Raw genomic sequence first — 27,686 nt, 5'->3', positions numbered from 1 at the left:
AGCACAGGGAGCCCCCGTCAGCAACAGGCCTGGCCCTTACCTGTCTCACAGCCAGCAGGGCCCAGGGCACGGCCGTCTGGACACTGCCCGCACTTGGGTCCAGCCACCCCCGGCTTACAGGAGCATAGCCCGGTCATCTGCTCACAGTCGTCCCGCACAGCACCCCAGGGGTCACAACTGCAGGCTGAGGGGACGGGGGGTGGGGGGAGGCACACGCTGAGGTCTGTGCCCAGTTTCCCCACTGGCCCCAGAGCCTGGCCCAGTCCTGCCAGGTGTGGGCCAGACCAGGGCCTGAGTAAGGGCTTGTCAAGGTTATCAGTGACAGGATAGACAAATGGGAGTGCTCAGCTGGGGACCGACCGTGGGTTTGGTCACTCACGGGTGCAGCCACTTCGGCCATCAGTGACGATGCCACGGAAGTTCCAGAAGCCAGGCTCACAGCGGTCACACTTGAGGCCTCCTACACCTGGGCGGCAGGAGCACTGGCCTGTGGCCGGCTCACAGGTGCCACTGTAGGAGCCATGTGCGTTGCACTGGCACAAGCCTGCAAGTGCAGAGCAAGACAGGGTCACTACAGCCGCAAAGCTCTGCCTGGCTGTGGGTCAGGGTCGGGCTCAGGTACTCACTGGGGCAGCCAGCAAGGCCCACACCCCGGGCAGCAGTGATGTTATCCTGGCAGCAGCCGTACGGGGTCTGGGTGCAGTGCAGGGGAACCGCAGGTGGTACTGGGGCCAAGGTGGGGCCTGCAGAGAGGGGCGGGGGTTCAAAACCCTCCCTGGGTCTGGCCATTCCACCTCGCCTACCCAGCCATTGCCGTCAGTCCTACTGATGCTGCAGCTCGCACTGGGGCTGTGAGCCTGGGGCTCAGGTCACAGCCAAGGGTCCCACACCACATATAGGAACATGCCTGGACACGCAGGAGCAGGCACACACAGAACACGTAAAGATCATGGACACGCAGCCCTGTGCAGAGTACAGCCAGAGCCACACATGCCCAGATTAGTGTCTCTGCAAACTGGCACACACACACACACACACACACACACACACACACGCGCGAAGACGTGTGGGTACACACATTTACACACATTCCTCCAGAACCACACACATTCACACACACCCATGCAGACATGCGTGTGCACACATGCACAAGTGCACACGCAGGCACTCGTGCCTGTATGAAGGTACAATAAACGTGCCACGGACTGGGTCACCACCGTCTCCCCGTGGGAGGAAGTGCCCGAGGGTGGGCCTCACTGACTCACTACTGCTTCCCTGGAGCACAGTAGGTACAACGTGCACACCCGCTGAGTGACAGCAACACACGAGTCCACCCAGCCTGGCGCACAGGAGGTCCACACTGCTGACAGCGACACACGAGTCCACATACTGCGTATGTTCACACCCATGATGCCCACAAGCCTCACACCTCCGTGCACACACAGGAAACAGGCTGCCACACAAGGCACCTGACACCCTGCGCCCGCTTACCTCGGCAGGCTCCCTGAGCTGCCACGTACAGCTCCACCCGTGCCTCACATCGGGCCTTCTTCAGCTCGCACTCTGTGCCATAGGTGACCCCGTCTGAGCCGCACACCTGGCAGGGGAGAGGGGGTCAGTGTGGGCCGTGGTCCCTTCCCCACCACCGCCCAGAGCCAGAGGAGGGCAGGGCCTCACCGGACTCCTCAGGACACCCTGGCAGCTGAAATCGCACACACACGGCCCGTCCTCAGAGTCCTCGTCCCAGACGCCGCCATGTTGCCGACACAGCTCCTGCTCACACTCACTGTCCTCTCCAGACCCAGAGCCCCCTGAGCCGCACTCAGCTGTGGGAAGGGGGCCGGCTCACCCGAGGGGTCCTAGGCCAAGCTGGCGCCCAGCGGACCACACCACTCGCCCCGAGCCTACCCTGCTCACAGGGCCCCGCCCGGGCCTCCTCGATTTGTGTCTGTTGCTGGCAGGCAGCCTCACGTAGCTCGCATGCACTGCGGTAGGTGACACCGTCGCTGCCGCACACAGGGCCAGGTGGGGGGCGCTCACACCGGGGACAGACACACTGCCCCGCCACGCACAGCGCCCCAAAGGCACACACTGTGTCTCCACAGGTGTCTACAGAGGGTGGAGTCAGGCCAGGGTCAGCGGACACCAGCTGGGGACATACGGGACCACAGCACCCCCACACCCACAGCCCCACTCACGGCAAGGTCCAGCTGAGGCCACGTGCAGGCTGATCTGGTGTGTGCAGGCGTGGACATGCAGCTCACACTCGCTGGCATACGTGTGCCCATCAGAGCCGCACACGGGCTGGGCCAAGGCCACGCACTCAGAGGGGCATACACAGCGTCCAGTCTCAGCCTCGCACAGGGCTCCAAAGCGGCACTGCCCACAGCGGTCTGGGGAGGAGGCTCCATCACCACGGTACTGGGACCCACCCCCCAGTAAACCCACTTGCCCACCACTGACCACAGGGTCCTCTGCGAGCCACCCGGATCTCCTGCCCAAGGGCACAGGCTGTGGCCTCCAGTTCGCAAGTGCTGCCATACGTGACACCATCGCTGCCACACACAGGATCATAGATTCCTGAGCACGTCTGCTGGCACACACACTCAGCTTTCCCGTTCTTCACAGCACACATTGCCCCAAACGGGCACTGCACCCCAACGCAGGGGGACCGAGGCTGGTCTGGGGAGAACATGGTCCCTCAGTGGCCCCACCTCCCCTAGGCTTAAGCACAAAGCCCCAGTTCCACGCAGCAGAGCCTTTCCCAGGGTTGGGATGGTGGACGAAGAGTGGACCAGAAGGGCCAGACGCACAGGACACAGGAGAGAAAGGGACAGATACATGACAGACGTGCATAGGGACACAGACCCAGACGGCCCCAGACCCCTGCATGAGTGTGGTGTGGGACTGCCTACAGTGAGTTGTATGAGGGCCAGGCTTGCCCAGCCCACCCAGGCCACTAACCCCTGACCACCAGCAGCCCTGGGACCCGTATGCATGCGCAGGGGGCTCTCTCTGTGGGTAGGAAGAATCTGCAACCCAGAGTCACACCCAGGGCCGCGTGGGGGAGGAGGTGTCTGTCCACTTGCTCTGAGGACCACAAGGCCAGGCAGCAGCGAGCCACCCCCCCTGCCGCGCTGGGGGCAGACCTCGGGCTGCGGGGCTCCTGACGGGAGGCGCAGTACCTCATCCTGCCAGTAGGTCAGGCTGGAAGACACAAGAGGCGGAGCCGAGAGGGAGGGAAGGACAGAGGAGAGGAGACAGACAGACCAGAAAGACGGACAGACCGACTGACAGAGTTGGAAGTGGGCAGGACACACAGCCCCCACCCTCTGCTGGCCAAAGCACGACTGAGACTCTGCCTCTACGGGGACCCAGAGGGCTGCAGGGAGCCTGCGCAAGGACCCCCCCTCTGCCTCACTTCCCCCAGGCGCTCCAGGCACCTCCTGATAGCCTCCACCACCCCAGAGCCACTGACAGACAACGGCCCTGCCAAGCCTCCCCAGAGTGACCCCAGCAGGAGCATGACTCGGGATGAAGATGGCATGTGATGATAGGTGGCAGGGACCAATGCAGGACCAGCCTGCTCCAGGCATGGACCATACACACAGTGCTCACCACACGGGCCCTGGTGCTTGGCAGGAATGGCACGCTGTTGCTGACACTCGGCCTGCTGGCGCCAGCAGTCATTGTCGTACGTGTGCCCATCGTGGGCACACACGGGTCTATAGGCCCCGTCACAGGTGATGCGGTCACAGGAGCAGCGGGGGCGGCCTCCGCGGGACAGGCACACAGCACTGAACCTGCACTGGTCTGGGCACTGGTCTGGGGGTGGCAAGAACATCAGGCCAGAGTGCCATGCCAGTCCCAACCCTGGGACATGGGCACAGGGGGTCGTGAGGGGGGACCGGAGAGGCATGCAGGGCAGGGTGGGCAAAGGCAGGGTGGGGCCTTCCCCCAGGAGCCGCGTACCTGTAGGCTGACACCGGCCAGAGCGCAGTTTCTGGACCAGAAGGCCGCGGGCAGCCCCTGTGCGGCTCATGATACAGTCGTTGTCGTAGGTGACCCCATCATCCCCGCACACGGGCGCCTGCCGGGGACTGCAGCTCTCTGGCCCGAGGAACATCTCTGGGCGCCGAGTGCGCGGGTTCACGCGGCAGAGGCGGCTCGGGGCATTGAGGGTGCCTCGGCAGGGATCTGGAGGGCGAAAAGGCGGAGGTCTGGGCGCCGCTCGCAAACAGAGGTCACGCTGCATGCGCGGGGCAGAGCTCACCACAAGGGCCTTCGAACTTCTTGAAGATGTTCTCCTGGCGCGAGCAGGCGTGGCGCAGCAGCTGGCACTCGCTGGGGTAGTCGGCGCCGTCACTGCCACACACCGGGCCCTGGGGGGCGCCCTGGCAGTTTGCAGGACACAGGCACGAGGCTGTCTGTCTGTCCGCGGAGGGAGCACAGGTGCTGCCGAAGCTGCAGGTCACGTTGGAGCAGGGGTCCCGGGACCCTGTGGGCGGGGCGGGGGGGGTCACACGAGCCGCCCCTCCCCCCTGTGCTGCCAGCCCCGCCCCCGGCCGCAGCACTCACCGCAGGGCCCGCGGCTGAGCAGGCGGATGCGCCGCTGCTGGCTGCACTGCGCCCGCAGCAGCTCGCACTCGTTGCTGTAGGTGGAGGCGTCCGAGCCGCACACGGGCGCCACCACGCGGGGGCAGGCGCGCTTCCTGCACACGCAGGCGGCTCGGCCCGGGTTGTCGGCACTGGGCTCGCACACGGCGCCAAAGCCACACAGCATTCCTCGGCACGCTGGGGTGGGACGGGGAGGGGAGGTCTGAGCCCACAGTCATCTGTGCATACCCGTTCCAGACGTTGCAGTGCACACGGTTCGTTCATGGAACTCCCGTCATGGCCACGGACACAGGGGACACAGGCTCGAGGCTGCTCACGGGGGCTGGCCCTCCCCTCTCAAACCCTGCCCACCGCAGGGCGCCCCACCAGCCACGCCTTTCCTCATGGTGGAAGCTTGGGCCCCTAGCCTTGATAAAGATGAGCTGGGGCTTTAAGGAAACACGCTGAAGGGGGCTATGGGAGGAGCTGGGCTCATGGAAGTTCACGGAGAACCCTACGGAAGGACTCTGTGGTTCCAAGTTCCTTTATAACTCAACTCTGTGGTTCTAACTTTTTTTCCAATAGAACTATTGTTCCAACTTCCCTTTTCCCTGTCTTAAATACCCTCCGTCTTGGTACGAAGGCCAGAATGTGCACGTGGCTTGCCATGTCTGCATGCACTGGGTTGCAACCCTCTTCCCCTGAAAAAATTATTTTGGGTGATGAAATACCTAGTCAATATTTTTAAAATGACAACCCCAACTGTGGGGGGACATCTCCTGACCCATCTCACTGGAACCCCCCCACAGATCACAGGTCATCCTGTCACAGGTCATCGCTGCCTCAGTTTTGCTTAGGGGCCCACTCCCACATGACAATCAAAGGCCCTCACCTCACAGGTGAGCTCTCCTGCCCAGCCCTGGCCCCACAGTGTCCACCACCACACCTGATCCCTGTCACTTCCCCATGGACCAGCTCCTCTGCCTTCTTGGGAAGGCTTGAGATCACACAGCTGGGGAGGGGGGGAAGCCTGTGCCCCACCCTATGGCTCAGGCCAGGAACCCAGTGCCCCCACCCCATCTTCCCACATCTTAATCTCTGCTTCCCTGGAAGCCACCCACCCCTCGGGCCTGTCCCCAAATGCACCCTGCTTCTGCCCACCCTCACTCTCCACACCCTCAAGCCACCCTCACCCCCCCATCCCCGGCCCACACTCCGTGTGGCTCTCCCTCTTCTGAGACTCCTGGTTTCCAGCCCTCCCAGGCCTCCCCAGCCTTGCTGGCATTTCTCCCTGGGCCCCTCGGGCACCCACACACCTCATCCTCCTCACATCGGTAAATGTCCTCACCGCCTCACACTCAACTGTCACCTTTTCAAGGAGACCCAGCATAGGGGCTCCACAGACCTGTCATTTCTTTCTTTAAATATTTCAGTTCTTAACTTTGCAGTTGAGAGCTGCGTGTGCCCAGCACACATCCTATCACTGAATCTGCATCAGCCCAGGGACGTGGCCACTGCTGAGGGAACATGGTCCCACTGAGTACAGGAATGAAGATGGCAAGTTGTCAAGGAGAGCCCCTCCTGTGTTCAGGGTCAGGGAGGGGGCAGGCTGACTTTTCAGGACCCCCGCCCAGGACTGCATGCTCACGGGTGGGCGTGCCCATTATTGGCTACTGCTGTCTGGATCTAATAAAAGTTTAATTAGGTTCAATTATCATTAATAAGTTATGGGGGCTGGGGCCAGCTCCCCCCCCCATCACCTTCCAGGAAGACTCAGGAAGTAGGGTGGAAGGAAGTACCCTCCATTCTGAGGAGGGCAGGGAGCACAGAGAGCTGGAGCTAGCTGTTACTGTGGCAACAGCCCACCCCAGGCTCCTAAGTGTCTGCCTGGCCATCCCGACCCCCATCCCTACCACACACAGGCTGACTGAGCAAGAGCCTAGAACCAGCATGGACACCCCAGCCTTAAGTCACTACAAACCACCTATGCTCCCCTTTTGCCACCACAGGCCTGTACTCCCCCACCTCACATCCCTCATCAGATCCTGCCCCGAGGTCTGCATTCCGCGGCCATGCCTCAGTTATCTCTTTCTGTGGAAAGGGACAATGAGGCCTAGCTCGCAGGGTTCTGTGGGTTAAAGAGGCCAGTCTGCAAACTCTTGCAGGGTTCACAGCACGCAGCTATGTGGCGTCAGCTACCATGAAATCTCACCTCAGCCGCCCCTCTGCCCTGGCTCTAACCAAACTCCCACCTTGCCCACTGTGATCCCTCTTCTCTTTTGTCTTCCTTGGTCTCCCTTCTCTCCCTCGCACATTTGGCCCTCTCTCACCAAGGTCCCCGGGACCCCCAGGCCCAAACCACTAGCACTTGCTGATGTCTAGCCTGCTGTCCTTTCTGGCTTCAACTGGACCAAGATCTTCCTTAGGGTCATGAACCCCATTGCCAAGGACCTGGTCACCTCATTGTACCTTAGGCTCCTTGGCCAGCTGCTGCATCTATACCCTTGGGCTCAGGCCTCTTTCCCTCTGGTCACTTTGGTCCAGCCAGACCCCTGCCAAGGTCCCAACCCCTTAGGCAAGGACACCTACTCCTGGATGACCAGCGTATCACCCACCCGGCAAGACGTGCTCATTCCTCCACAGCCCAGGGATCTGCTTTGTCCCTCAAGACAGAGACCTGGGGAGGAACGTGACAAGCAAAGCTGGGCACTGGGGTGGGTGTATGACAATAGCCTGGAAAGCAAGGGGCCGGGGCAGAAGACCACAGGCCTCAGAGACAGGTGCCTTGGGACCACCAACTAAACTAGAGGTGGCTGAGGGCCGAGGAGGGGCCAGGGTGCCTCTGGGGGCCCTCGATCTGAGGCCCCAGCACTGACTCCCACCCTGAGTGACAGTTCCTGAGGGGTAGTGTCCCAGTTCCCAGGGCAGCTGTGGCACTCGGTGATTTCATTCAGGCAAAGCTGAAGTTTGGAGCATAATGGGCCTGTCCCCTGTCCAGGCTGAAACAGCCTCTCCCAGGCCACGCTCAGGCTCAGGCTGTTAGGCAAGGTGAGGGCTGCTCCATTCACACCGCTGCTCCCCCACAGGATGAGGGGGCCATAAACACTCAAGATGAGTTTCCTAATTAGACATGCAATGCACACCAGCAGAGACGGCATGTAGACAGGTGCAATCGCACATACACACATGTGCACATACACACATATCCACATGTGGAGGCACAGCTCACCGTAACAGCCATGCCCTGTGTGCTAGGCACACCTATTAGCTCTTGATCATCATGCAAACTGCCCCTCGTAAGCGCAGCTGTGCTGCGTGCCCGATGGGGCACCTCTGGGGCTCTGCCATGCCTGCCCCAGCTCGACCTCCTGCAGGAGCTTCCCCCTAGCCACTCAGCTTCCCAGTCTCGCTCCCCACATGCCCAAGGCGCCTCACAATGTGCGATGCTGGAGGTGGCACTGGCTTTTTATAGCCACCGCTGGAGCAGGTATATTTAACTCCCCTCTAACTTTCGGGTGAGTTGGTGGATGCAGTGGACATCCCGAGCCCTGCCAGTGGCCACAAACATGTGGTGTGTGTGTGCCTGGAAGGGATGACAATGGCCCTGGCGTGTAGCTGTCCCCGAGTGTGCAATGGGATCCGAGTGTGGGTATGGAGCCCTCTGTGGAGGGTCAGTGTTTGTATGAAGGAAAGGGGACACAGCGGCCTGTCAGGTTTCAGGAGAAGAGGCTAAGGACGGTGGGTGAGGGGAGAATGTCCCACTGAGACCAATCTGTAAATCCAGATGGCCCCAGTCCTCTTACCCACAGCCGGTGGGAGACATAGCCTCCCACCCAGTGCAGACCTGCCTCCTCCCACGGCCCAGCTCAAGTACGGACAGCCCTCTATACATGACTATGTGAGCCTGGGCACACACCCACCCAGCAGGAGCCTAGATATTGAGAGCAAACCTGGGAGCCCCCCCCCCCCCAAAGGGACCCCAGGCTGCCCCAGCAGCACTAACAGTTCCTTCTTCCCCTTTCACATTAGCTTGTTCACACACCCGCAGGCCCTCAAGGAGGCTGGACCCCACTCACACAGGGGGTCAACAAGGCCAATCCCAGTCTGCTCAACCCCAGGGACAGGCCCTCCAATCCCTCCTTGGACAGCTGCCGTTGGTCCTGCTGAGACCCCCACCCCTTTGCACACATTGTCGGACCCATCTCACAACTTATGGGATCCAGGACTTACTCCCAATTTTGCGGCCAAGGAGGCTGAAGCCCAAAGAAGTCAGGGCCACAATCGTATGCGATGGCTGGCAGCCAGGACACTGCCAGGCCCAGGGACTCCAGACCCTATGCTCCCTCTGCTATCCACCACTGTGGACTCCCCAGAAAGGAAGCCAGGCTCCCTCATCCAGCCTCCTCCCTGCTCCAGACACACCTAACATGTGTGGTGTACACACCCGAAAAATGGTCCCTGACTCTCCAGAGTGCCACTGCCCCTTCAGGCACAAACTCCCAAGCTCAGCCTGTCACCGATGCCTGCACTCACCATCCAGAGGTGTTGGGGGTGCTGGTGTGAAGTGAGTCCCAGGTTTGTCTGGAAAAAAAAATCAACAAGTTAGGCCCCTCTGAGCATGTCCTTCCATAGCCTGTCACTTTGCCCAGCCGGGAGGGGTCACCCCTGCCTGACCACATCCCTTCTCCGGCCCCACCCTGAGCCCTGAGGATGGGCAGAGGCCTGAGGATAAAAAAAAGCACAGGCCTTTGCTTTTCTCTGCCCCTCCAGCTGCACTGTCATAGCCTGACACCTGTCAGGTGGGGCCCCAGCGGCAGGTGTGGGCAGCCACCCATTTCCCTAGAAGAGCCCAGTCCCTAACTCTGTCCAAGTCCCCACTCCCAAAGAAAGTTGTTTCTGCAGCTCAGGACGAGGTCTAGCCTCCCGTGAACCCATGGACAGGCTTCCAGGGGCCCAGAGAATGGCCAATCCTGTCCCCAAAAGATGCAGGTGGCCCATCTGAGCTGCATCCCAGCTCATGGCCTCTCTGTGACTGCCTGTCCCCCAATCCTTGGCGGCTGAAGTAGGGGAAGCTCAGCCAGCAGAGGCAGGGGCACTTGGGCCTGGCCCAGGGTGGCCACGCCCGCAGCCACATACAGTTGTTGAGGAAGAGCAGTAAGGCGAAGCCCAGCGTGGACGTGGCCAGCAGGATCAGGCAGACGTTGCAGGGGATCATGAAATACCGCACCAGCAGGGAGACCCCACGCTGCTGCCGGGGGTCCCGCTCCAGCAGCAGTGGAGGCATGGCCCCAGGCTCCTCAGCCTCCACTCTCTCAGGGTGTGGGGTCCTCACAGGGTGCCCTTAGGTCTCTCCGGGGCTACTCCCCCCATTTTGGAACCCCGAGACAGCTGACCACAGCTATGTTCTCAAAGTTCAGCTGCAGTCACAGGCCGTGGGTGCCAAGCCCCATCCATAACCTCCAGGCTCATGCTGGGAGGTGTGCAGAATTCTCAGGAGCAGAAATCCTAAATATGGGCTCAAAGGGAGGCGGAGCAGGAACTGGGGGCCAGCGGCCACTCCCGCTGTCCACAACCTGTCCAGGCGTCCCGACTTGAGCCCCTGGCGCCAACAGCTCTCTGCAGGGCTCTGGCGAGCTCAGTCTTCCTGGAACCGCTGGGAGCTCCGCAGCCTGGCTACACTGGAGAGGCTGGTCCGAGGGGACCAGCGGCGGGCCGTCCCTCACTGGGGACTCGGTAGGGAGGCGCGGCGGGGCGAGCGCGCGGAGGGTCCCGGCTTCTCCAGTCCCTGGCAGAGGCGGGGGCGGCGATGGCAGCTGGAGCAGCGCACGCGTCAGAAGGGAGAGAATAAAGAGCCGGCCAGGGAAGCGCCGCGCCTCGGCTTCGGCTCCCGGCTCGGGCAGCAGCGCCGGCTCCCCTCGCCCTCTCCTGGGCTGAGGCGGTGAGTGAGGGGCGAGGGGCGCCGCGGAGGGAGGGCGGGGAGCAGAGACAAAGGAAGACGCCTCCAGGGACCCCCGGCGTCCGCGGGGAGTCGCGGTTCGCGGCGCAGGAGAGATCGGGCGGATGGGGACAGAGGGCGGCGGCACAAAAGGGAACGCAGGGGCAGGCGCGGGCAGCGGCAGAGTCTGGGGGCGCTGGGAGGACAGGGGCTGGGGAGTGGGCAGGAGGTGGGACCAGGGGCTGGGAAAGGAACCGGGGCTTGGGCAGGGGCGGGTGAGGGGAGAGTAGGAGCTGCGGCTGAAGAGGAGGCAGGTGCTGGGGGGCAGTGCTGGGGTGAAGGGGGTGAGAGTGGGGCGGAGACAGGGATTGGCAGGGGTAGGAGCTGGGGCTGCAGCTGGGTCCCCTCCCACTCCCACCCGGATGGGCTGTGCTGTGCTGGGCTGTGCTGTACGTGAGGGTTTGGGTCCCCGCAGCAGGGCTCGGGCCTGCACTAGGGACCCGGTTCTGGGCGGCTGTCTGCGTGTCACCGTGTGCGCCTGTGCGTGTCTTCGCTTCTGCTTGCCCCACCCTGGCAGTGTGTGTTTCTGTGTGTGTGTGGGGGGGGGGGGTCCCAGCTACATACACACAAGTGATAAGCGGGCAGTCAAATACCGAAGATGAGGGTGGCATGATGGGCCCACCCCTCCCTAAGAATGGACAGCAACACCTCAAACCACCCAACTCTCTTCCCGGCGGTGGCGGTGAGAGGAACACGCAAATAAGTTCCATGTAAATGTGTTATGCAAATAGTCGCAGGACTCCCGCCGTGGTCCCCCGAGCCAGGAGCGCCCCCCAGGGGCCGCCCCAGGAACCTCGGGGTCGTGACGTCACAGCAGGGCCGGGAGCGTAGTCAGAACGCTCCACATCCGCCCCCTGAGGATACTCCTTCCCCAGCCCTACCCGGGACCGTCAGGTCCACAGCTCCCTTTGGGGGTGCCCTGTCCCGTCCCTCCCTCTGCGGCAAGGCCATAAGTGACCATCTCTATAACCAACACATTCCCTCCACCGCCTACAGTCCTGTAGGAGGGACCCCTAAGTGGTCCCCTCCATCCTGGACCTGGTCACAGGCCCTGCTCCCCCCTCGACGATCTCCACCACCTGCCCCTCCTAGAGTCCGCCATCCCTTTCTGGGGAGGGAGAAAGGTAGCACAGCCTTCAGGGCATGAGGGACCCTGGTCTCACGGGGGTCAGTTCCCTCCAATGGCTGCTGACTAACTTCCCACCCCAGCTGAACAAACGTTAATTGCACCTCCCTCCACCACACCCCCACACTCAGTCACACACTCACACACCCTGAACTCAGGCCTGGGGATGGGTATTTGTGTTTGCTCTGTGAGAAGGTCCGCTTTCAGCCAAACTGCTATTGCCATGGCCACCAGTGCCACCCCTGGTCACTCTTAGGCCTAATCTTGGCCCACCTTGGGAAAGCACTGTGCACACCCACCTCCCTGGAGCCCTCCTCCCCCCCAGATTTGGGGTTCTTCTGCCCTGGCCCAGACCCTTCCTGGTGCCACCCCAACTCTGCCCATTGGTAGTGGCACAACCCTAGGGCATCAACAGCCATCTCTGTGCCTCAATTGAACCCTCCCCAAGGTCCACCCTACCAGGTATCCAGCTGCCTCACAAACATAGCCCTGATCACTCTCTTCTGGTCAGGTGGGCTCCTCCACACACACACACACACACACACACACACCCAACCTTCCAGAGCCTGGCAGCCACCTGCCAGCCAGCGCCCAGTTCTGCCAGGTCCATCTCCCTTCACCCTTTTCAGTCCCTCGGCCATGCACACTAGTGCCACATTCCACACTGGGTCAGTCCTCCCATCAGGGTCCCCCATCACCCACATCCGAGGTTTTCAATCCTCTTGGAGCCCTAGAACCTGAAGTTTTAACGAAACCTTGCAAGAGAAGCCAATAAACAAAGTGGTTCCCCCACCCCACACAACGATGCCCCCAGAGAAGCAATCCATCAAGCCACCTGGAGACACTGGCCCCTGGCTGCCTCACCCTCTTCTCAGGGGAGCCTCCCATCCCCCTCAGCTCAATGGACCTTGGCACTGCCCACACCACACTGATAGTGCCTGTGGCTCCCGGGGCACCGCCCTGGACTGGGAGCACCCAGGGCAGGGTTTGACTTTTTATCTCAGGGCCTGGCTTGACAGAGCCCAGACGGTTTTCACTTCCCATTTACTCCTCACTGCAGCCCCCAAGACTACAATCTGCGTCCCTTGGTTCAGAGAGGGCCCCTCTGACAGTACCAGGGGTGAAAGCCCAGGTGTGCCCGGTGCCTACTGACACACATACACACAGTCTGCTGCTGCCACTGCAATGGAGGAATGTCATGGGGGTGGGGCGCTCTGCAGGAACCAGGGTGTGGGAAGGGTAAGTCTAGGGCTCAGTGGAGTCCCGTGTAGGGTCTGGCAGGGGAGGCCTCTTCCACGCAGAAACCCCAGGATCTGCCCACAAGTGGGCTGGTCTTCAGATGCTCACGTGGTGGGGTGCCTGGCCAACCCAACCAATACTGGGGTGGGGCTTAGAGCCTGCAGGCAGGGCCTGGAAGGGGAACGGGGCGGCAGCCTGGTCCCTCCCAGCTCCAGTCTGAGTCGGAGCCCCCCACGGGGGCTGGCTGCCTTCAGGGAGACAAAGGGCCATTGAGGCCCCAGACCCAGCCTCCAGGAGGGGAACTCGGGCTACCAGAGCTATTTCGGGATCATCCGACTCAAAGTCACTCAGCCCTGACCAACCCAGGCAGGCTTATGCCCTAGGGGCGAACAGAGGATACTGTGATCCAGGAATTAGCCCCCCCCCCCCCCCCCCCCCCCCCCCCCCCCCGTCTCTGGGCTTACACACATTACCATGCAACTGCACACACGTGTACACACATTCAGTCCTCCAGGTGTCACGCAAGCAGACACGCACATACACCCACTCACTCAAGTTTGCACAGGTACTGAGTCACACACACAGCTGTTTGCATACACACTGGGCATCTCACACACTCATCTTCATGCAACACAAGGCTTGTTCCTCACCCACACAACACACGTACACACATGTGCACACACACAGGCTCTGGTTGGACACCTCCAGGTGCGTCTCTAGCCCTGAGGTCAGGGAATGGCATCTGGACAGTCCAGCCCACTGGCAACCTGCTGGCCCCTTTCTCATGCAGATGACCCCTGGCTCACTCCGTTGGGATTGGGGCCCAGCTCCTTCCGAAAGGAAGGGGTGGGGGCAGGGCACCGCACATGCGCACACGCACCTCTACTGCTGAGGCCTCACCCAGCCTGCGCCATCTCCATGAGCTCGGCACGGAGCAGTGGATCGCTGGCTGCCGGCCGCCCAGAGTCACAGGTGTCTGGCAGCCTCGGTGGGGGAAGGGAAACAGACTGGGCAGAGCAACCCTTTCCCCAAACCCCTGGCCTCCTGTCTCAGGCTGCAGCAGTCCCCTCCCCCTCGGCCTTAGCAGACAATGGGCGTTTCACAGCGGGATGTCGCTGCTGAATCACAGCCAGCCTCTGGGAAGGAGGTGGCATCCAGCCCAGGCCCCAGATCACAGCCTCAGGTGAGGGCAGGAAGTGCCCATGTTTGGCTCCAGGGGCTGTGTACCCACCCACACTTCCACCAGTTAGCCCACACTGTGGGTAGTGGGATTAAATGAGTTTTTGGGAAGGGGCTCAGCAGGCCTGGCTCTCAGAGCTGCGTGCTGCAAAAGCAGCTGCGCACACCTCTCTCACTCATTACTCAGCATCACTCTTTGTTCATCTTCGCCCAGAGCCCCTCCCTCCCTCTCTGACCTGGGCTAAATTCTGAAGGTGTGTCCGGAGTCAGATGAGCTCTCCGCCCTCAGGGAGGTAACACTATGGCAAAGGGTGCACTAGGTTGGAGGGTCTGAGGGGTGACATCCACAGAGAGCTGAATGATGGGGAGAGGAGTCTGCACATATCTGGAGGAAGAGCCCCCAGACAGAGGCAGCGACAAAGGCCCAGGTGAGAACAAGCTGAGGAGGCTGCAGGCGGCCAGGAGGAGCCAGTGGGCAGATCTCAGGACTGGGGAGCAGGGGGAGGGAGCTGGACACTTGCCAGGACACCTGTCGCAGCCACTAGGGGGAGCCAGCTAAACGGAGGAGTGGGACAGAAGGCACCTCGAGGAAAGAAAGGAATGGGAAGCTGATCCATGCCTTCTGTCCCTCCTCTCCAGGACAGCCCCAAGCCCACCTCTTCCAGCCATCTCCAGGAGGAAAGAGAAAGCTGGGGGAGCCAGGGTGGTGCCCAGGTGTGGTCATTGCCTGGTGAGTGGGGAGGCCCTGTGTTCCTGCTGAGGAGACTGTGTGGAGCTGGGCACCACGGAGGGGCGGGGGGGTGATTGGGGGATCCAGAACCAAAGTCTGATGTCAGGATGAAAAGCAGGGGCAGACAGACACTCACTGGCATAGGGAAAAAAGGAGCAGAAAGACAGAGACCAGAGAGAAGAGAGCTGCAGGGATGGAGACACGCGCAGGACAGAGAATATGGAGGCAGCTAGGTGCGGGGAGCCTGTCGCCGGGGGAGAGCAGCAGCAAAGGTGCCAGGTGCCTGCCAGTTGTCAGGTGGGAAGGCACCACTCAGGAAGATTCGCTCTCCCAACCAGGGGGTTATGGCAGCTGACAGTGGTCTTCCAGCCCCCTCCCCCAGCACAGGGACCACCTGCTGCTCCTCGTACCCAACCAACCTCACATGCTGTCTTTTCCGTCCAGAATGCCCTTCCTGTGCCTTCCCCCTCAACACACAGCACACACCTGGCCTCCTTGGGAACCACCCCAAGCCTTAGCTCGGCCCTTCCGGTGGCCCTGTGAGGGTCTGCTGCTGGGCGGTGAAGGGACATGTAAGTGAGGAGGGAACCCATGAATGAATCTTATGAGTGGACCTCAGGGCCTCCCCCTCCAGGAAAAGAGGGCCCACATTCCCTCCCCACTGGCGGATCAGAACGGGCCCCAGTCAAGCCAGATGTGCACTGGAGCCTCCCACCTGTGGGCACAGGGGCAGGTGCCCACAGCCACACCAGGCTGCCTGCTCCCAGTGCCCTGTGCCGGCGACTGAAGGGGGCTGAGGGGAGGAGCCAAAAAGGCTCAGGCCTACCTGAGTCCAGTGACAGACCACCCCCTCCTGAATGGCCTGGCCTGACTCCCCAAGTGCTCTGCCACCCCCAGAGACCAGCACCAGAGTGTCAGACTAGCACATGAGAGGACAGTGAACCCAAGTGGCCTTCAGGAACTTTCTCCTGTCCTCTACACAGCCCTTTTATCTCCAGCACTGAGGTCACTTCCAGAGGCAGGGCCTGCAGGAGGAGGTGCCCACCCTTTACCAGGCACAGGGGTCACAGCTGGACACTGGGGCAGCAGGCAGGACAACCAACAGCAAGCAAGGCCAGGACCCACAGAGGACAGAGGCTGGAGCCCTGTCCCAAGTCCCCTGACAAGCAAAGGTCACCCTTTACTAGCCTGTTGTCAGAGCACCTGCAGGGCCCCAGCCCTCGCTGAACCCAGGCAAGGCACAGGGCCACCAGATGGGGCTCTGACCAGAAGCCTCATGTGCACAGATCAGTATATCTGAGGCTGCTACCTGTACACGTACACTCACACGTAAACTCACATGTACACATGCGCGCGTGTGCGCACACACACACACAAACCACAAAGCTGGAAACAGTGCACTGAGGACAGAGCGCCCCCTCTCCACTCTCCAGCCTGGCCTCTGCTCCATGGGGGGGGGGGAGGGGCCACTTCCAGCGTAAGCAGCCCCTGGCAGGGGGCCTTCCTCAGGCGAAGTTCTCAGGATCTGCTCTGGGGGGGGGAAGAGGCCCCACTGGAGGCCTAGATCATCCCTCCCCAGTTCCCAGCCACAGCCTGAGCTCCAACATGACCCCTCCTGAGCATTGGTGCTCCTCAGCTGAGCTGCATCACGGTCATGGAGTAATGTCAGTGGGGTGCCATCTCATTTCTCTGAGCCTCCTATTTCTCAATGGTGAAAGGCAGGCACTTCCTGGGACTCTGGGGTGTCAAGCGCCACTAGCACTACTGTGGTGACTGCCTGCAGCCCCCAGCCCCAGCCCCAGCCCCAGCCAGGCCGCAGGGGGAACCATGGCTCCTCTATCCCAGTGGTGATGGGGGTGCTAGGGGCCAGGAGAACAGGGCAGGAAAGGAAGTCCATTTTCCCCTCCCCCAGGCCACTAGGCAAGGGTTGAACTTGTTGGGGGGGGGGTGGGGTAGCTGGCCTGGGTTCTACAGCTGGAGGCAAAGAACTGGGGCAGAGGAGCCTGTTTCTCCAGCTGTTTTTCACCCTCCTGTGGTGATGGGGGGACAGGTTGGGGAGGGGTGGGGGGGAAAAGTAACCCTTCAGGAAGGAAACAGAGCAGACAGGCTGGGGGGGGGGAAGGGCGGGAAGGCTCTGCTGGCCTGACTGAAGCAGGGGGATGGTAGGAATGACCTCTGGCTAGACCCATGGCCCTGAAATCTGGACCCACTGCCCTGCTAACCTGCCCCCCAGCCTGTGAAGGATGGCAGGGGGATGCAGCCCCCAGACCTAGGCCAACTAGCCCTGACCAGGCGATCTTCCATCTCAACTGTGCAGCGCGGATCCCAGCACCCAGACCTGCTGTGAGGGCACAGGCAGCCCCCACCAGAATGCTCTGTCCAGCACGAGGTGGGGGGTGGGGTGTAGACAGAAAGGGAGAGCAGAGGACAGTTTTAAAACAATTTTTTCCCCATTTTCAATTTCCAGAGAGAATGGAAGCCAGGCTCCTCTCTGGTTGGGGAGTGAGGGGCTGGGGTGTGGTCTGGAAAAATCCAAGAGCTGTTTCCACCAGCTCAGCCCAAAGGGAAGCAACGAGATCAGATGGCAAGCCCTTTGGTGTCAGCCAGCAAAGCCCACCCCCTGTGCTACTCCAGTGAATGTCAGCGACCTCCCAGGAACCCAGGTGGCCTAAGAGCCGGCACAAGCCAATTTCTAAGCACTGGAGCCGCCAATCGCTGACTGACTCCGAGGAACCCCCGGATGGGAGTACTCCTCACAACGGGGGTGGGTGGGGGAGAGGGGCACGCCCCACCTGGGCAGACACCGCCCCAGCACGCAGGACGGAAGCAGGACGCGGTACGCAGCCTCGAGCCCAGGCCTGCCTGGGGCGGGACCAGGGAGGCCGCTGGGTGGGGTCTGGAGGGGGCGGGATGGGAACCTGCAATCCAGACCAGACCAGGCAGAAGAGGGAAGCCGGAACAGGAAGCAATGTGGAGGGAGTAGGGCAGGCTCTGAGGATTGTGGGGGTGCAGAAGCTAAGTGCCAGACAGCAGAGGGAGGTAGCCCAGAAACGCCCCCGCACGGTGGAGAGCCAGTCCCGGTCTGGGGTGTCTGCCACCCACACCCAGCTCTGCAGCCTGTCCAGCCTGAGCCGCAGCACTGCCCTCCCGAAGGCCTTACAGCTGGCCTGGCATGCCAGAGGGAAGGTATCACCAGAATGAGGCTGGCCTGATTGGACCAGGGAGTGTAGCCGCCAGGACCCCGGCTTCAGGCTGGGCAGGGCTGGACTGGGCCAGCGCCAGACTCACTCCGACCCTGTCCCTGTGCCAGTCCCGGTGGGGGCAAACACTTCCTTTCTCTGCTCCTGGCTCCTTCTGGGGAGGGAAGGGCCCCAAGCTGCCCTGCTGGCCTTCGGCCAGGCCTATGTCCTCCTGGGGGCTTCAGGGGAGGCCCCTGGACTACCCTTCATGCAGTGGACATAGGGAGGTGCTGGGAGTATGTAGGCAGTACCCAGACTGGGACAAGGTGGCCGAGGGAGGGCTGGAGGAGATGCCCACTCAGCTGCCAGCCTGGGCAGGCTCAGGGCGTGTGGGCGGCTGGCAGTGGAAGAGTCCAGGCCACTTCTCTGACAAAGCAGGGGGCGGGGGTCTCCTTCCGGAAGAGGCTGTCCCAGAGCAGCCGGCTTCCCTCACCCAAAGGTGGTGCAGAGGGAGGAACACATACCTGTCTCAGTTATGCCAGGAATGTGGCTTCCTAGCCAGGGTGGGGAGGAGCCTTCCTGGGGGCTGGAGGCTGGGGAAGGGGCCCGACCTGCAGAACCAGGAAGACCCTGCAGGCCCTGGGGGAGAAACTGAGGAAGGCAAGTCCTAGCAAAGCTGGGGCCAGGTGTGCTGCACAGTAGCAGGTGCCCTTCAGTGCCCAGGCAGGGATGAGGGGGTGGGCCACAGCCAGCACACCAGGAGGTAGGCCTGGGAGGATGTGCTAGGGACAAGATGGGACCTGGTGGTCTCAGGGTGACCTCCACAGATTAATGGCTGCCCAACTTCACCCTGGGCCCGGTGGGACCTCTGGGAGCAGAATGCGATCAGAGCAGACAGGGAGGGGTCAGCTTATCTCCAGCCATGTCCCCGTTAGGCCAAGGCCTGGGCTCCTGGAGAACATGGGGTGAGGTCTGAGGTCCTGTCTCCCACAGAACAGGAGGCGGCCCCTCCTCCCACCCCAGCCAGCTTGGGGGATGTGCACACAGGACTGTCCTTTCCCCAAGCTTGGCCCTAGCTCCAGGGGACCTTGTTCATCGGGCTTTGGGGCACTCGGGGCACCCATTTTACCCCAGGCCCCTATGATGCATCAAACCTGCTCAAATGCCTGGCCCACCTCCCATTGGCCCCCTGGTCTGCTTCTGGAGCAGAAAACCATATCACCCAGCTAAAAAATCTCAGCACCTTCCATTGAAGCCTAAGCTCTCCATTCTGGGCCCCCTTCCCATCCCCTATCCAGACTCTCACTCCACCTGCAAGGCCCCAAGCCACAGTCAGGGTCACTTCCTGTCCCTTCATCAGCATGAACCCCTTTCCCCAAAACCATCCTCCCCGGTGGCCCACCCCATTGCTATACACTGGCCTGTGGGTCCCAGCACCGCACGCCCAGCAGGAGCTCAGGCCCTAGACTGTCTTGAGTGCTGGCTGCCCAGAGCTGACCCAGTCCTGGCTGGGGGACTCTCCCTGTGGACCCTCCTGTCCAGCTATTCCTCTGCCCAGCCTGGCATATTCAGAGCCGGCACCTGGTGTGGGTGGAGCTTTGGCAAGATGGCGGACCTTGTTCTGCCTAGGGTGGCCCTCCTGCCACATGCCTTCTGACACCACAGAAGGCCTCAGTTACTGAATCACAGACCCTCGGGTTTGACCCATCCAGCAGTGGAGTTAATGGTTCGCCTCTTCAATCCCCTGTTGAGGCACAGGGGACTTTCTGTCCTGATCCCTCTTCTCCAGCCTCCCCTTAGCCCCAGCTCATCCCCAAAACTGGACACAACCATCCCACAGCCTGCCACCCTCCCATCTTTTCCCTAGACCAGAAACTTCCAGAGCAGGGCCAGGGTCTCAAGTCCGTGCCTGGTGGCTGGGCCAGACTGGGACCCTGCAGCTGAGCCAATGCTGGGAAGGGGCCAGGGACACTCGACCCTGCCGGCTTCTCTGTGTGATGCTTCGGCCTGAGACCCTGAGGCAGTCCCAGAAGCAGCTGAGCACAGTCTAGGCAAGAGATCATGGAGCTCCTCACCCCATTCGGGTCCTATCCCTCCCCATGCACAGTCCTCCCAGGCCAGATGAGTCCACCACTGCCCAGGACCCCACAAAAGTCACGCCAGCGTCACAGCAATAAGTTAGATAAAAGGTGGGACTGCCCTACCGGCCAACAAGAGAGACAGGGTTGCCTTTGCCTTCCTGGGACAGGAAGTCACAGACTCCTCCCACTGCCTGGGGAGAAAGCATTTTCCTCATACACCAGGCAGCCCTGAGAGGACAGACAGGATGTGGGGGCCACAGGCAGTTCCTACATTCTGCCTGCAACGTTCCCCAGCCAAGGATCTCAGCCCCCAATTGGGACTATCCTGGGGTGAGGGGGGTGGGAAGAACCCTGGTCACGTGATCCCTGTATACCTCCCAGAGGTTGGGTGGGGGAGGGCACTCTTAGACCACTCAGAATAGATTTGTGGGGACACAGACAAGAAAAAGTTTCTTCACCTCAATTAGGGAGTCCCACACCTCTTCAAACCCATAGAAGCCCCCACCCTACAGAAACGTCCCTTCCCAGAAATGAGAGGGCTTGGAACACACAGGCAGTAGCCTGCCCAATCCCTACACCCCACTCCCAGGGCTTTGCTCAACATCTGGGCACCGTCTAGACAGATGTTTGGGCTTCTGCCGGAACATAAACAGCTGGTGTTCATTCACCTGGGGACCCTCCAGGAGACACAGAGCCAGGGAAGGGGCAGGGAAGAGGAAAAGGCCTATTCCTTTGCAGGGCTGGGACTTGCTTGGCTCCAAGACAAAAGATGGTGGCATTGTGGGGGGTTAGGGGGAGCACTTCTAATGTCAGAGATTGGAGCTGACCTTGAGATAGCCAGAGACACAGCTGGGAAGCCAGGGAGCTGGGAAGGTCAAACCATAAGACAGCATGTGCTGCAGCCTACAACACACACTCCTTCCCTCATCCCATCACCCTCTGCCCCCGTCCCGTCGCCTTCTGCCCCCCTATGTTGTCCTCTGCCCCCCCATCACCCTCTATCCCCCCATCACCCTCTTCCCCGTCATCCTGTCCCCCCATCACCTTCTATCCAGTCACCCTCTGCCCCCATCAACCTCTGCTCCCCATCATCCTCTATCGCCTGTCACCCTCTGCCCCCCCATTGCCCTCTGCTCCCCATCATCCTCTATCCCGTCACCCTCTGCCCCCCATCGCCCTCTGCCCCCCCCCCGTCACCTTTTGCTCCCACACACCTTCCACGCAGTGCTCCACCTCCTCCAGGTTCCGCAGCGTAATACGCAGGAGGCTGGAGTTGAGCATCAGCTCGTTCTTGTGGGCTGGCCACAGGTATGGGGGCGCAGGGTTCACAAAGAAGATCCTCGTGTCCCCAGTGGACACCTGGTTGTCACAGATGAGGGGGTCTCCAAAGCCACCAATTACTACCTTGTTGCCGCCATCCAGCAGGCTCTGCTGAGTCACCACGTCTTTGCCCTTCAAGTACCGCCAGACCCGAACCTGGGGTGGAGGAGTACAGGTATCAGTGGTCCTCTTCCCACTGGGGAGACAGAAGTGTCCTCAGGGGCCAGAGGCAAACACCAGACTGGGCACCGGGGCCTTTTCCTCTCTGCCCAACTCAGTTGCTCAGGCCCAACATCCAGGCAGACCCCAACCCTGGGCTGAGGTGTAAGGAGATCTTGGGTCAGCCCCCCAGGGATGCAACGAAGCACATGTGGATGTCACACATGAGGACACGAGGCTTGTGAACACACTCCCTCCCCCAGGAAACAGCTCCCCCACCCCGGAGGTCTAACTGACCCCAGCCACCCAAGTCTGACAGTGTCCACGTCAGCTCAGGCTGGATCTGGGAAGGGGACTCACCTGTCCTGGGGTACTTGCCTCCCATGCCCCACTACGCCTGCCCACCTCTGGGCAGAGCCAGGAGCAGCTAACATGGACGGTGCAGTTTCAGGGCAGCAAGCTCTGAGCTCAGGGCTTTGGGCCAGCCTGTGTGTGGGTAACGACCCTCCCCCGGGAGCTGAAGGACCCCTCCTCCTGCCAGGCTCCTGCCCTGAGTGCAGTCAAGGCAGCCTGCAAACCACAGAATCAAGTTCAGGCAGCACAGGGCAGCCCCACCCTCCACGTCTTGTTCTTGGGGCCCTGAGGGCACCTTCTCTGACAAACCATGCCCTAGGATGCCCACAGCCTACTCAGGGGTGCCCAGGAGGGTTGCAGGAGCTGCAGGCTGAACGGGCTACCCTCAAAAGAACAGGTCCATGGGACACGCACCCACTCCCTGAGAAGCCCCTTTCTTCAGGACTTCTGGAATGGGGGATAAGACAATGGTGGACAGTCCACCTGCCTACTCCCTGCTGGGAGCCTTGGGTCCTCAGCGTCTGTAGTGATCCCCTCCACCCTCCAGGAGCCCAGGTGGGAGCCTTGTCCAACCCTCTCCCCGCACCTCCAGACACACAGTAGTTTCCAAAAGGCGGATACCCAGCAGGGGAGGACTGGGTGGCTCTGGTCGCCTCCCCAAGCCACACCCAGGAGCAGCGGGGAGGAAGTCGGGAAAATCCTGCAGGGACTTGGCAAAGTGCCCAGCGGTGGACGGGAGGGGGCCCAGCGGGGGATCCCAGCTGTAGCCCCACAGGCAAGTCTGGAAGAAGCTTCCACGGTCCCCAGCTCCAAGGAAGAGGAATGACCGACTTCTGGTCTGGGAGGTGGTTTTAGGGGCGAGAGGGGCCGGGCCCTGGCTCCCCTGAGCCCTCCCTAGGAATGGACTGTGGTTAAAAACTCTCCATACCTACTCCAGGGGGCTCCCAGATCCCACTGAAGGAGAGACGGGGCAAGCCCCCCACCGCTGTGACCAGAGGAAGTGCAGTTCTTCCAGGAGCGGGATGGGGCACCTGCCCCTGCCCCCCCATACACTTGAGGCTCAGCAACGGCCCCGCCCACTTCTCTGCTCCTGCTCCCACACCCAGTCACTGCAGCACCCCCAACCAGGATCCCTGGGGTTGGAAGATTAGATGTGCACCCCCCACTCCTGACCATCCCTTTTCGCCCTGGCAGAGGCCGCTGGGGAGGGGGCAACAGCATTGACTACAGGCAAAACCCTCCACCTCCACCCTAAGCACTGACCACAGGCAAAACTCTCCACCTCCACCCTAAGCAAAAAGCTTCACCTCCTTTCGTCCCAATTCGTTTTCTTTGGCTGGTGAGAGGCGGAGCGGTAGCCACACTCTCCCTGGGGGGCGACGCAGTTGTTTCCAAGGGAGTGGGTTTGGGGTGGAAGGGCAGACGTGATCGGGTCCCAGGGCCTGGGGCAGCGCCAGGTGGGACTGCAGCGGCACGCAGGAACTTTCCCTCCGGCGCTCGCGAGTTTTCCGGGACCCGGCGCCCCACCCGGGGATTCGGCGGTCGCCAAGGGAGCGGGAGCGGGAGCTGCAAAGCGTCTGGGGCTCATTCCCACGACCTGGGGCGAGGGTCTCTGCGGGGCGGCCGGCATCGCGAGGGGAGGGCCTCCGGGCTAAGGGGCCTGGATCGCCGGGGAAGAGGCCCCCAGGCCAGGCTTCCAAGAGGGTTCGGGGCGGGGGAGCGGAGCTCAGGTCCCGGGGTCCTGGCGGGCGCCCACCTTGCACGAGTATGTGTGTTGCACAGGGTCCACGTTGAGGATCTCCTCCACGGTGCCGGTGAGCACCACGTTCGCCTCCTCCTCCCGCCGCTCCAGCGCGCGCTCCGGGCACGTCCCGTCGGCGCCGGGCAGGGAGCGCGCCGCCACCGCCAGGAGCAGCAGCAGCGGCTGCAGCGGGGCCGGGCCGGACCGCCGCAGACTGACCATGGCGCGGACCGAAGACGGCGGAAGGCGGCCAGAACAAGCGCCCGGGCCGTGCTGCACCGAGGACTGGACTGGACAGGACGGGACGCAGCTCCGGGGAGGCGGTGGGAGCGCGGGCGGCGCGGGGGCGGGACCCAGGGCAGCACCGCCCCCTTCCCGCCCCCCCCCCCGGCACCGCCCCCGGCCGCCGAGCGCCCCACGATCCGCGCGGGCCCCGCGAACAAAGCGCCCGGACTGCGGCGCCGGGCGGAGGCCGGGCTGGGGAAGGGAGGGGGCCGGACTGCGTCGGGCCAAGCTGGGTGGTGGGACTGGCCAGGGCGGAGGACGGCCCAGGCGGGGGGCACGGGGAGGCCCGGGGGTGCTCTCCGCTGCGGCGCGCCCCCAGGGACGCCCTTCCCCCGCTTGCGCGGAGGTCTCCCGCCCCCCCCAGGAAATGCGGCTGAAGTCGGGTTAATGCATAATCTGGAGGCGACGTGACGGGACTTCCAAGGGGCTCTAGGCTACGCGGTGGCCGAAGCGGCGGGGGCTCCCTGGCCTCAGGGAGGGGCTGCCAGATCCCGGACCCCGCCGCCCCTGCAGCGCTACAGAATTGCGCCCCTCCCCCGGCGGGAGGAACCTGATGGGGGACCCCAGCCCCTCGCTAGAACTAGGGACGGAAGCTCGGCAGGGCCCGGGACCCCCCAGCTGGTCCAGGAGAGAAGGCAGCTCCAGCAAGCCGCGCCCCCAGCTGGCTAGGACCAATGCGGGCCGGGAGCTGAGGCGATTGGTCAGAATGTAACGCAGACCCGCCCACCTCCTGTTCGCGGGTCAGCTTGGGCCCAGCTGCAGGGCGCAGGGCTCCCCCTGCAGTCTAGCGGCGGCAGCAATCTCAGGTCAGCGGTGGAAGGCCAGCCACGCCCCTTCCCTAGCTCCCAGAAGGGTGCTTCTCCAGCCATTCCGACTAAGTGCAGGGGCTAAACTAAAATCCAGAGGGTCCAAATTAGAGCCTGGCCGAGCTGAAGATCGAGGGGGAGGGAGAGGAGACCCCTTGTGTTCCTCTAGGGCTGAGTCTGCGGCGCACCCTCTCACTCCAAGCCAGCCACAGAGCTCTGAGCCAGAAGCTATGAAGGGTGAGCAGCAGAAGAGGCCCTTCTGGAGGACTCCATTTCTTCCAGACCCTGGTGGGGGGGGGGGGTTCAGGAAAGGAGGGTGGCATCAGAGGTGTGTGTTGACCCTTGCTGAGTTGCAGTATGACAAATAGATGAGGTTGGGGCCCAGGAAATGGGGCTGGAACCAGGAGAACTTCCTACTCACACACACCCCTGCATGTCTACACATATCCGTCATAGGCAAGGCAGACCTGGGGTCCCCCAGCCTAGATACGGACCCGCACAGACCAGAAAGGGGGCTCCTGGGTCTCCAGCCAAATCCCCCTGAAGATACTGAAAGCTGAGGTCTGAGTGTCCCCAGAGTCATGGGCTTTGGTCCAGAGAGGTGTATGTTCTGTGTCACCCCCATCTCTCCTATTTCCAAGGCTGACTCAAGCCTGGCTCTCCTGGGCTCATTTGGTAAATTGGTATAGAAGGAAGCATCTGTTGTGGAAGCAGGTGTAGCTTGTGCCAAATTAGGTGCCCCCCACAAGCTCTTCCACAAGGGCTGGAGGAACCTCCATTCCAGGTGCCCCTCCCCTGCTGGTCATGGTCCCTCCTTTAAATGAAACCCTGAAGGCTGGTGTATTTGTTCTGAACAGTCTCTGTTCACCAGCTCACCCCCGATGGTGATGTGTGTGTTGAAGGCCCTGTCCTCACCCCTCCCCAGACCAATGCAGGCTGGTGGGCCCTGGAGGGCCAGGAAACTGCACCCACAACCCCCAGGTAGGCCTTAGGGACTCACTCCCTCACCACTTCCAGGGGTGCTGGTTCCAGTCAGGACCTCACCGGTGGCCTTTGGGACCTGACCAGACCTTCCCTTCCCTGTGCTGTCTGCTGACCCAGATGTTGGAGTGGGACCAATAGTGCAGGGGCTGACCACAGCTCCACCTGGGGCAGGGATGGTTTCCATATGTGCTTCTTTTTCTTTCTCTAGCAGTTAGTTTCCCAAAGGTGTGGGGACACATGTTCAATTTCTCCAGGGTGGGCATTCACTATTTTGATCCCATCAGGCTGCTTCTTACTTGGTAGCTCAGCCTGGTAACCACCCAGGGACCCTGGGTCCCCTTGCCCTATTCCCTCCACTGCCCCTCCCCCAATCTCAGTAGCAGGGGCGCAGAATGGAGAACTGGCAGATGCCACAGTGCTGGAGGTAGGGCGAGGGCAGAGGCAGAGGCAGCCAATTAACTTGGCATCAATTTTTATTACGGCACTGGGTGGGAACTTCGGTGGGGACCTCAGCGCCACCCTTCTGGCCCTGCACCGCCCCCGCGCAGGCGCAGGTTCATCAACACGGTACAATGGGACGTGAGGTCATACTTCCCCAGCTGGTGCTGGTCCTCCATGGGCTTCCCCTGGAAACTCAGCCAGAACTGGTCGGCTGGCGTGCCCTCCTGCTGGTGCACCTGACGCTTGAGCTCAGCCACCGTCTGCGTCAGCCGGACCTCGTAGGCTCTGGTGCGACCCTTCTCGTTCTTCACCAGGATGCTCAGGGGGTCGTCGCTCAGCACCACCAGCAGGACCGTGCTGCCGGGGATCAGACCCTGCCCGCCCAGGGTAGCCCTGTTCTGCAGCTCCGCACCGGACGACTGGGAGATCAGGCGTTGCTGGAAGGCAGGCACGCCAGTCTCCTGGGCGATCCGCTGCTTCAGCTCCGCTGTCAGCATGGAGTCCCTCAGGGGCACCGATAAATATGTGCCACTCAGCATCTTCACCTTCAGTTCCCCTGTCTGTACAACACACGGAGCTCAGAGACCCTGGCACCAGTCCTCGGGCCTCTACACACTATGCACTGGCCGCAGGGCAAGCCCCTAGGCTCCAGGACGCTGCTCCCTCCTCTGGGTCCTCTCCACCAAGAGAGGGACACCAGGCGCTGGAGACGCACAAGGAGGGGGCCTCTCTGGAAGAACGGCCAGCCGCCCACGACCACCACTTTGCCTCCCTTCAGCTAAAATGCCCCCCAAGGGACCTCAGAGTTGGCCACTGGGCAGAACCCACCTTCCAAGACCAAGACCCTGACGTCGGGAGCCCTGTCCCTGCACCACACTTGGTAAACTGCGGAGCTCTGCAGCTCCACTGGTCTGGCACACAGTAGGTGCTCTGCCCCTCCCCCAGGTCCTGCCAAGGGGAGGGGGAGACAAGTCGACGGGTGCCCAGCCCACCTGCCCCACCTGTCAACCCGCCTCACCATGGCTGTAGGCTCTGGCACCAGATCCTCCACAGGCAGTGATGAGCTTGCTGCCTCTCCGCTCGCAACTACTCCGGGCCCTAACCGCTCAGCCTTTTTCTGAGCCTGAGCTACACACGTCAGAGGGCGGGGCGCCGTGTCTGGGAGCCAGTCTCACTGGCCCTTGAAGTCAGCTTCGGTTTCAGTTTCCGTTTCCCAAGGCTAGCCCCAGAGCAGAAACAAATCTGAGACTGTAAGAGACGCGGAGGGGGTGAGCCCAGGGATATTAAACAGAACCCGCCCCGCCCCCGCCCTCAGGCGTGTATGTTCGGAAACTGCCTACAGATCCAAGTCCTTTACGTGATTCACAAAAGTCATAGAAACGTGAAGTAATGATTAGAGAGTTTCACTCTCCATTTACCAACTGGCAAAATTAGTAAACTTAGAAAGCGCCATCATGGGTATTCGGGAAAT

General features: G+C 61.8%; 2 protein-coding genes across 12 annotated transcripts in view; both read right to left on the bottom strand.

Annotated features, from left to right (window-relative positions):
- The window catches only part of AGRN (agrin), a 33,562-nt gene extending 9,365 nt beyond the window's left edge, over positions 1-24,197 (bottom strand). For 4 of the 11 annotated variants that reach the window (XM_019712097.3, XM_074334345.2, XM_074334344.2 and 1 more), the window contains exons 1-15: positions 23,715-24,192; positions 21,340-21,601; positions 9,130-9,177; positions 4,579-4,794; positions 4,274-4,498; positions 3,973-4,197; positions 3,619-3,825; positions 2,464-2,682; positions 2,199-2,393; positions 1,909-2,109; positions 1,678-1,826; positions 1,492-1,597; positions 627-743; positions 380-544; positions 41-184 (exon numbers count right to left, since the gene is read on the bottom strand). In XM_019712097.3, coding sequence (XP_019567656.3) covers positions 41-184; positions 380-544; positions 627-743; positions 1,492-1,597; positions 1,678-1,826; positions 1,909-2,109; positions 2,199-2,393; positions 2,464-2,682; positions 3,619-3,825; positions 3,973-4,197; positions 4,274-4,498; positions 4,579-4,794; positions 9,130-9,177; positions 21,340-21,601; positions 23,715-23,921 — 2,686 coding nt within the window. In that variant the 5' untranslated portion in view covers positions 23,922-24,192. Of the gene's footprint in view, positions 1-40; positions 185-379; positions 545-626; positions 744-1,491; positions 1,598-1,677; positions 1,827-1,908; positions 2,110-2,198; positions 2,394-2,463; positions 2,683-3,618; positions 3,826-3,972; positions 4,198-4,273; positions 4,499-4,578; positions 4,795-9,129; positions 9,178-9,732; positions 10,007-13,836; positions 14,336-21,339; positions 21,602-23,714 lie in introns of those variants that run through there. The other 7 variants (XR_012497124.2, XR_012497125.2, XM_019712100.3 and 4 more) reach the window with 5 other exon arrangements.
- A 2,032-nt stretch (positions 24,198-26,229) lies between these two features.
- On the bottom strand, positions 26,230-27,415 carry ISG15 (ISG15 ubiquitin like modifier). The gene is made up of 2 exons (XM_019712021.3): positions 27,234-27,415; positions 26,230-26,775 (listed from the first exon to the last, which is right to left on the bottom strand). The coding sequence occupies exons 1-2, from the start codon at positions 27,234-27,236 to the stop codon at positions 26,284-26,286; spliced, it is 495 nt and encodes a 164-aa protein (XP_019567580.1). The 5' UTR covers positions 27,237-27,415; the 3' UTR covers positions 26,230-26,283.
- Positions 27,416-27,686: the final 271 nt, after the last annotated feature.

Source organism: Rhinolophus sinicus, chromosome 14, assembly GCF_057876585.1.
Source record: "Rhinolophus sinicus isolate RSI-liver-muscle chromosome 14, RSI-T2T, whole genome shotgun sequence".
Classification (NCBI taxonomy): domain Eukaryota; kingdom Metazoa; phylum Chordata; class Mammalia; order Chiroptera; family Rhinolophidae; genus Rhinolophus; species Rhinolophus sinicus.
The sequence above is the reverse complement of the archived record's forward strand: the minus strand, read 5'-3'. Positions and strand labels throughout refer to the sequence as shown.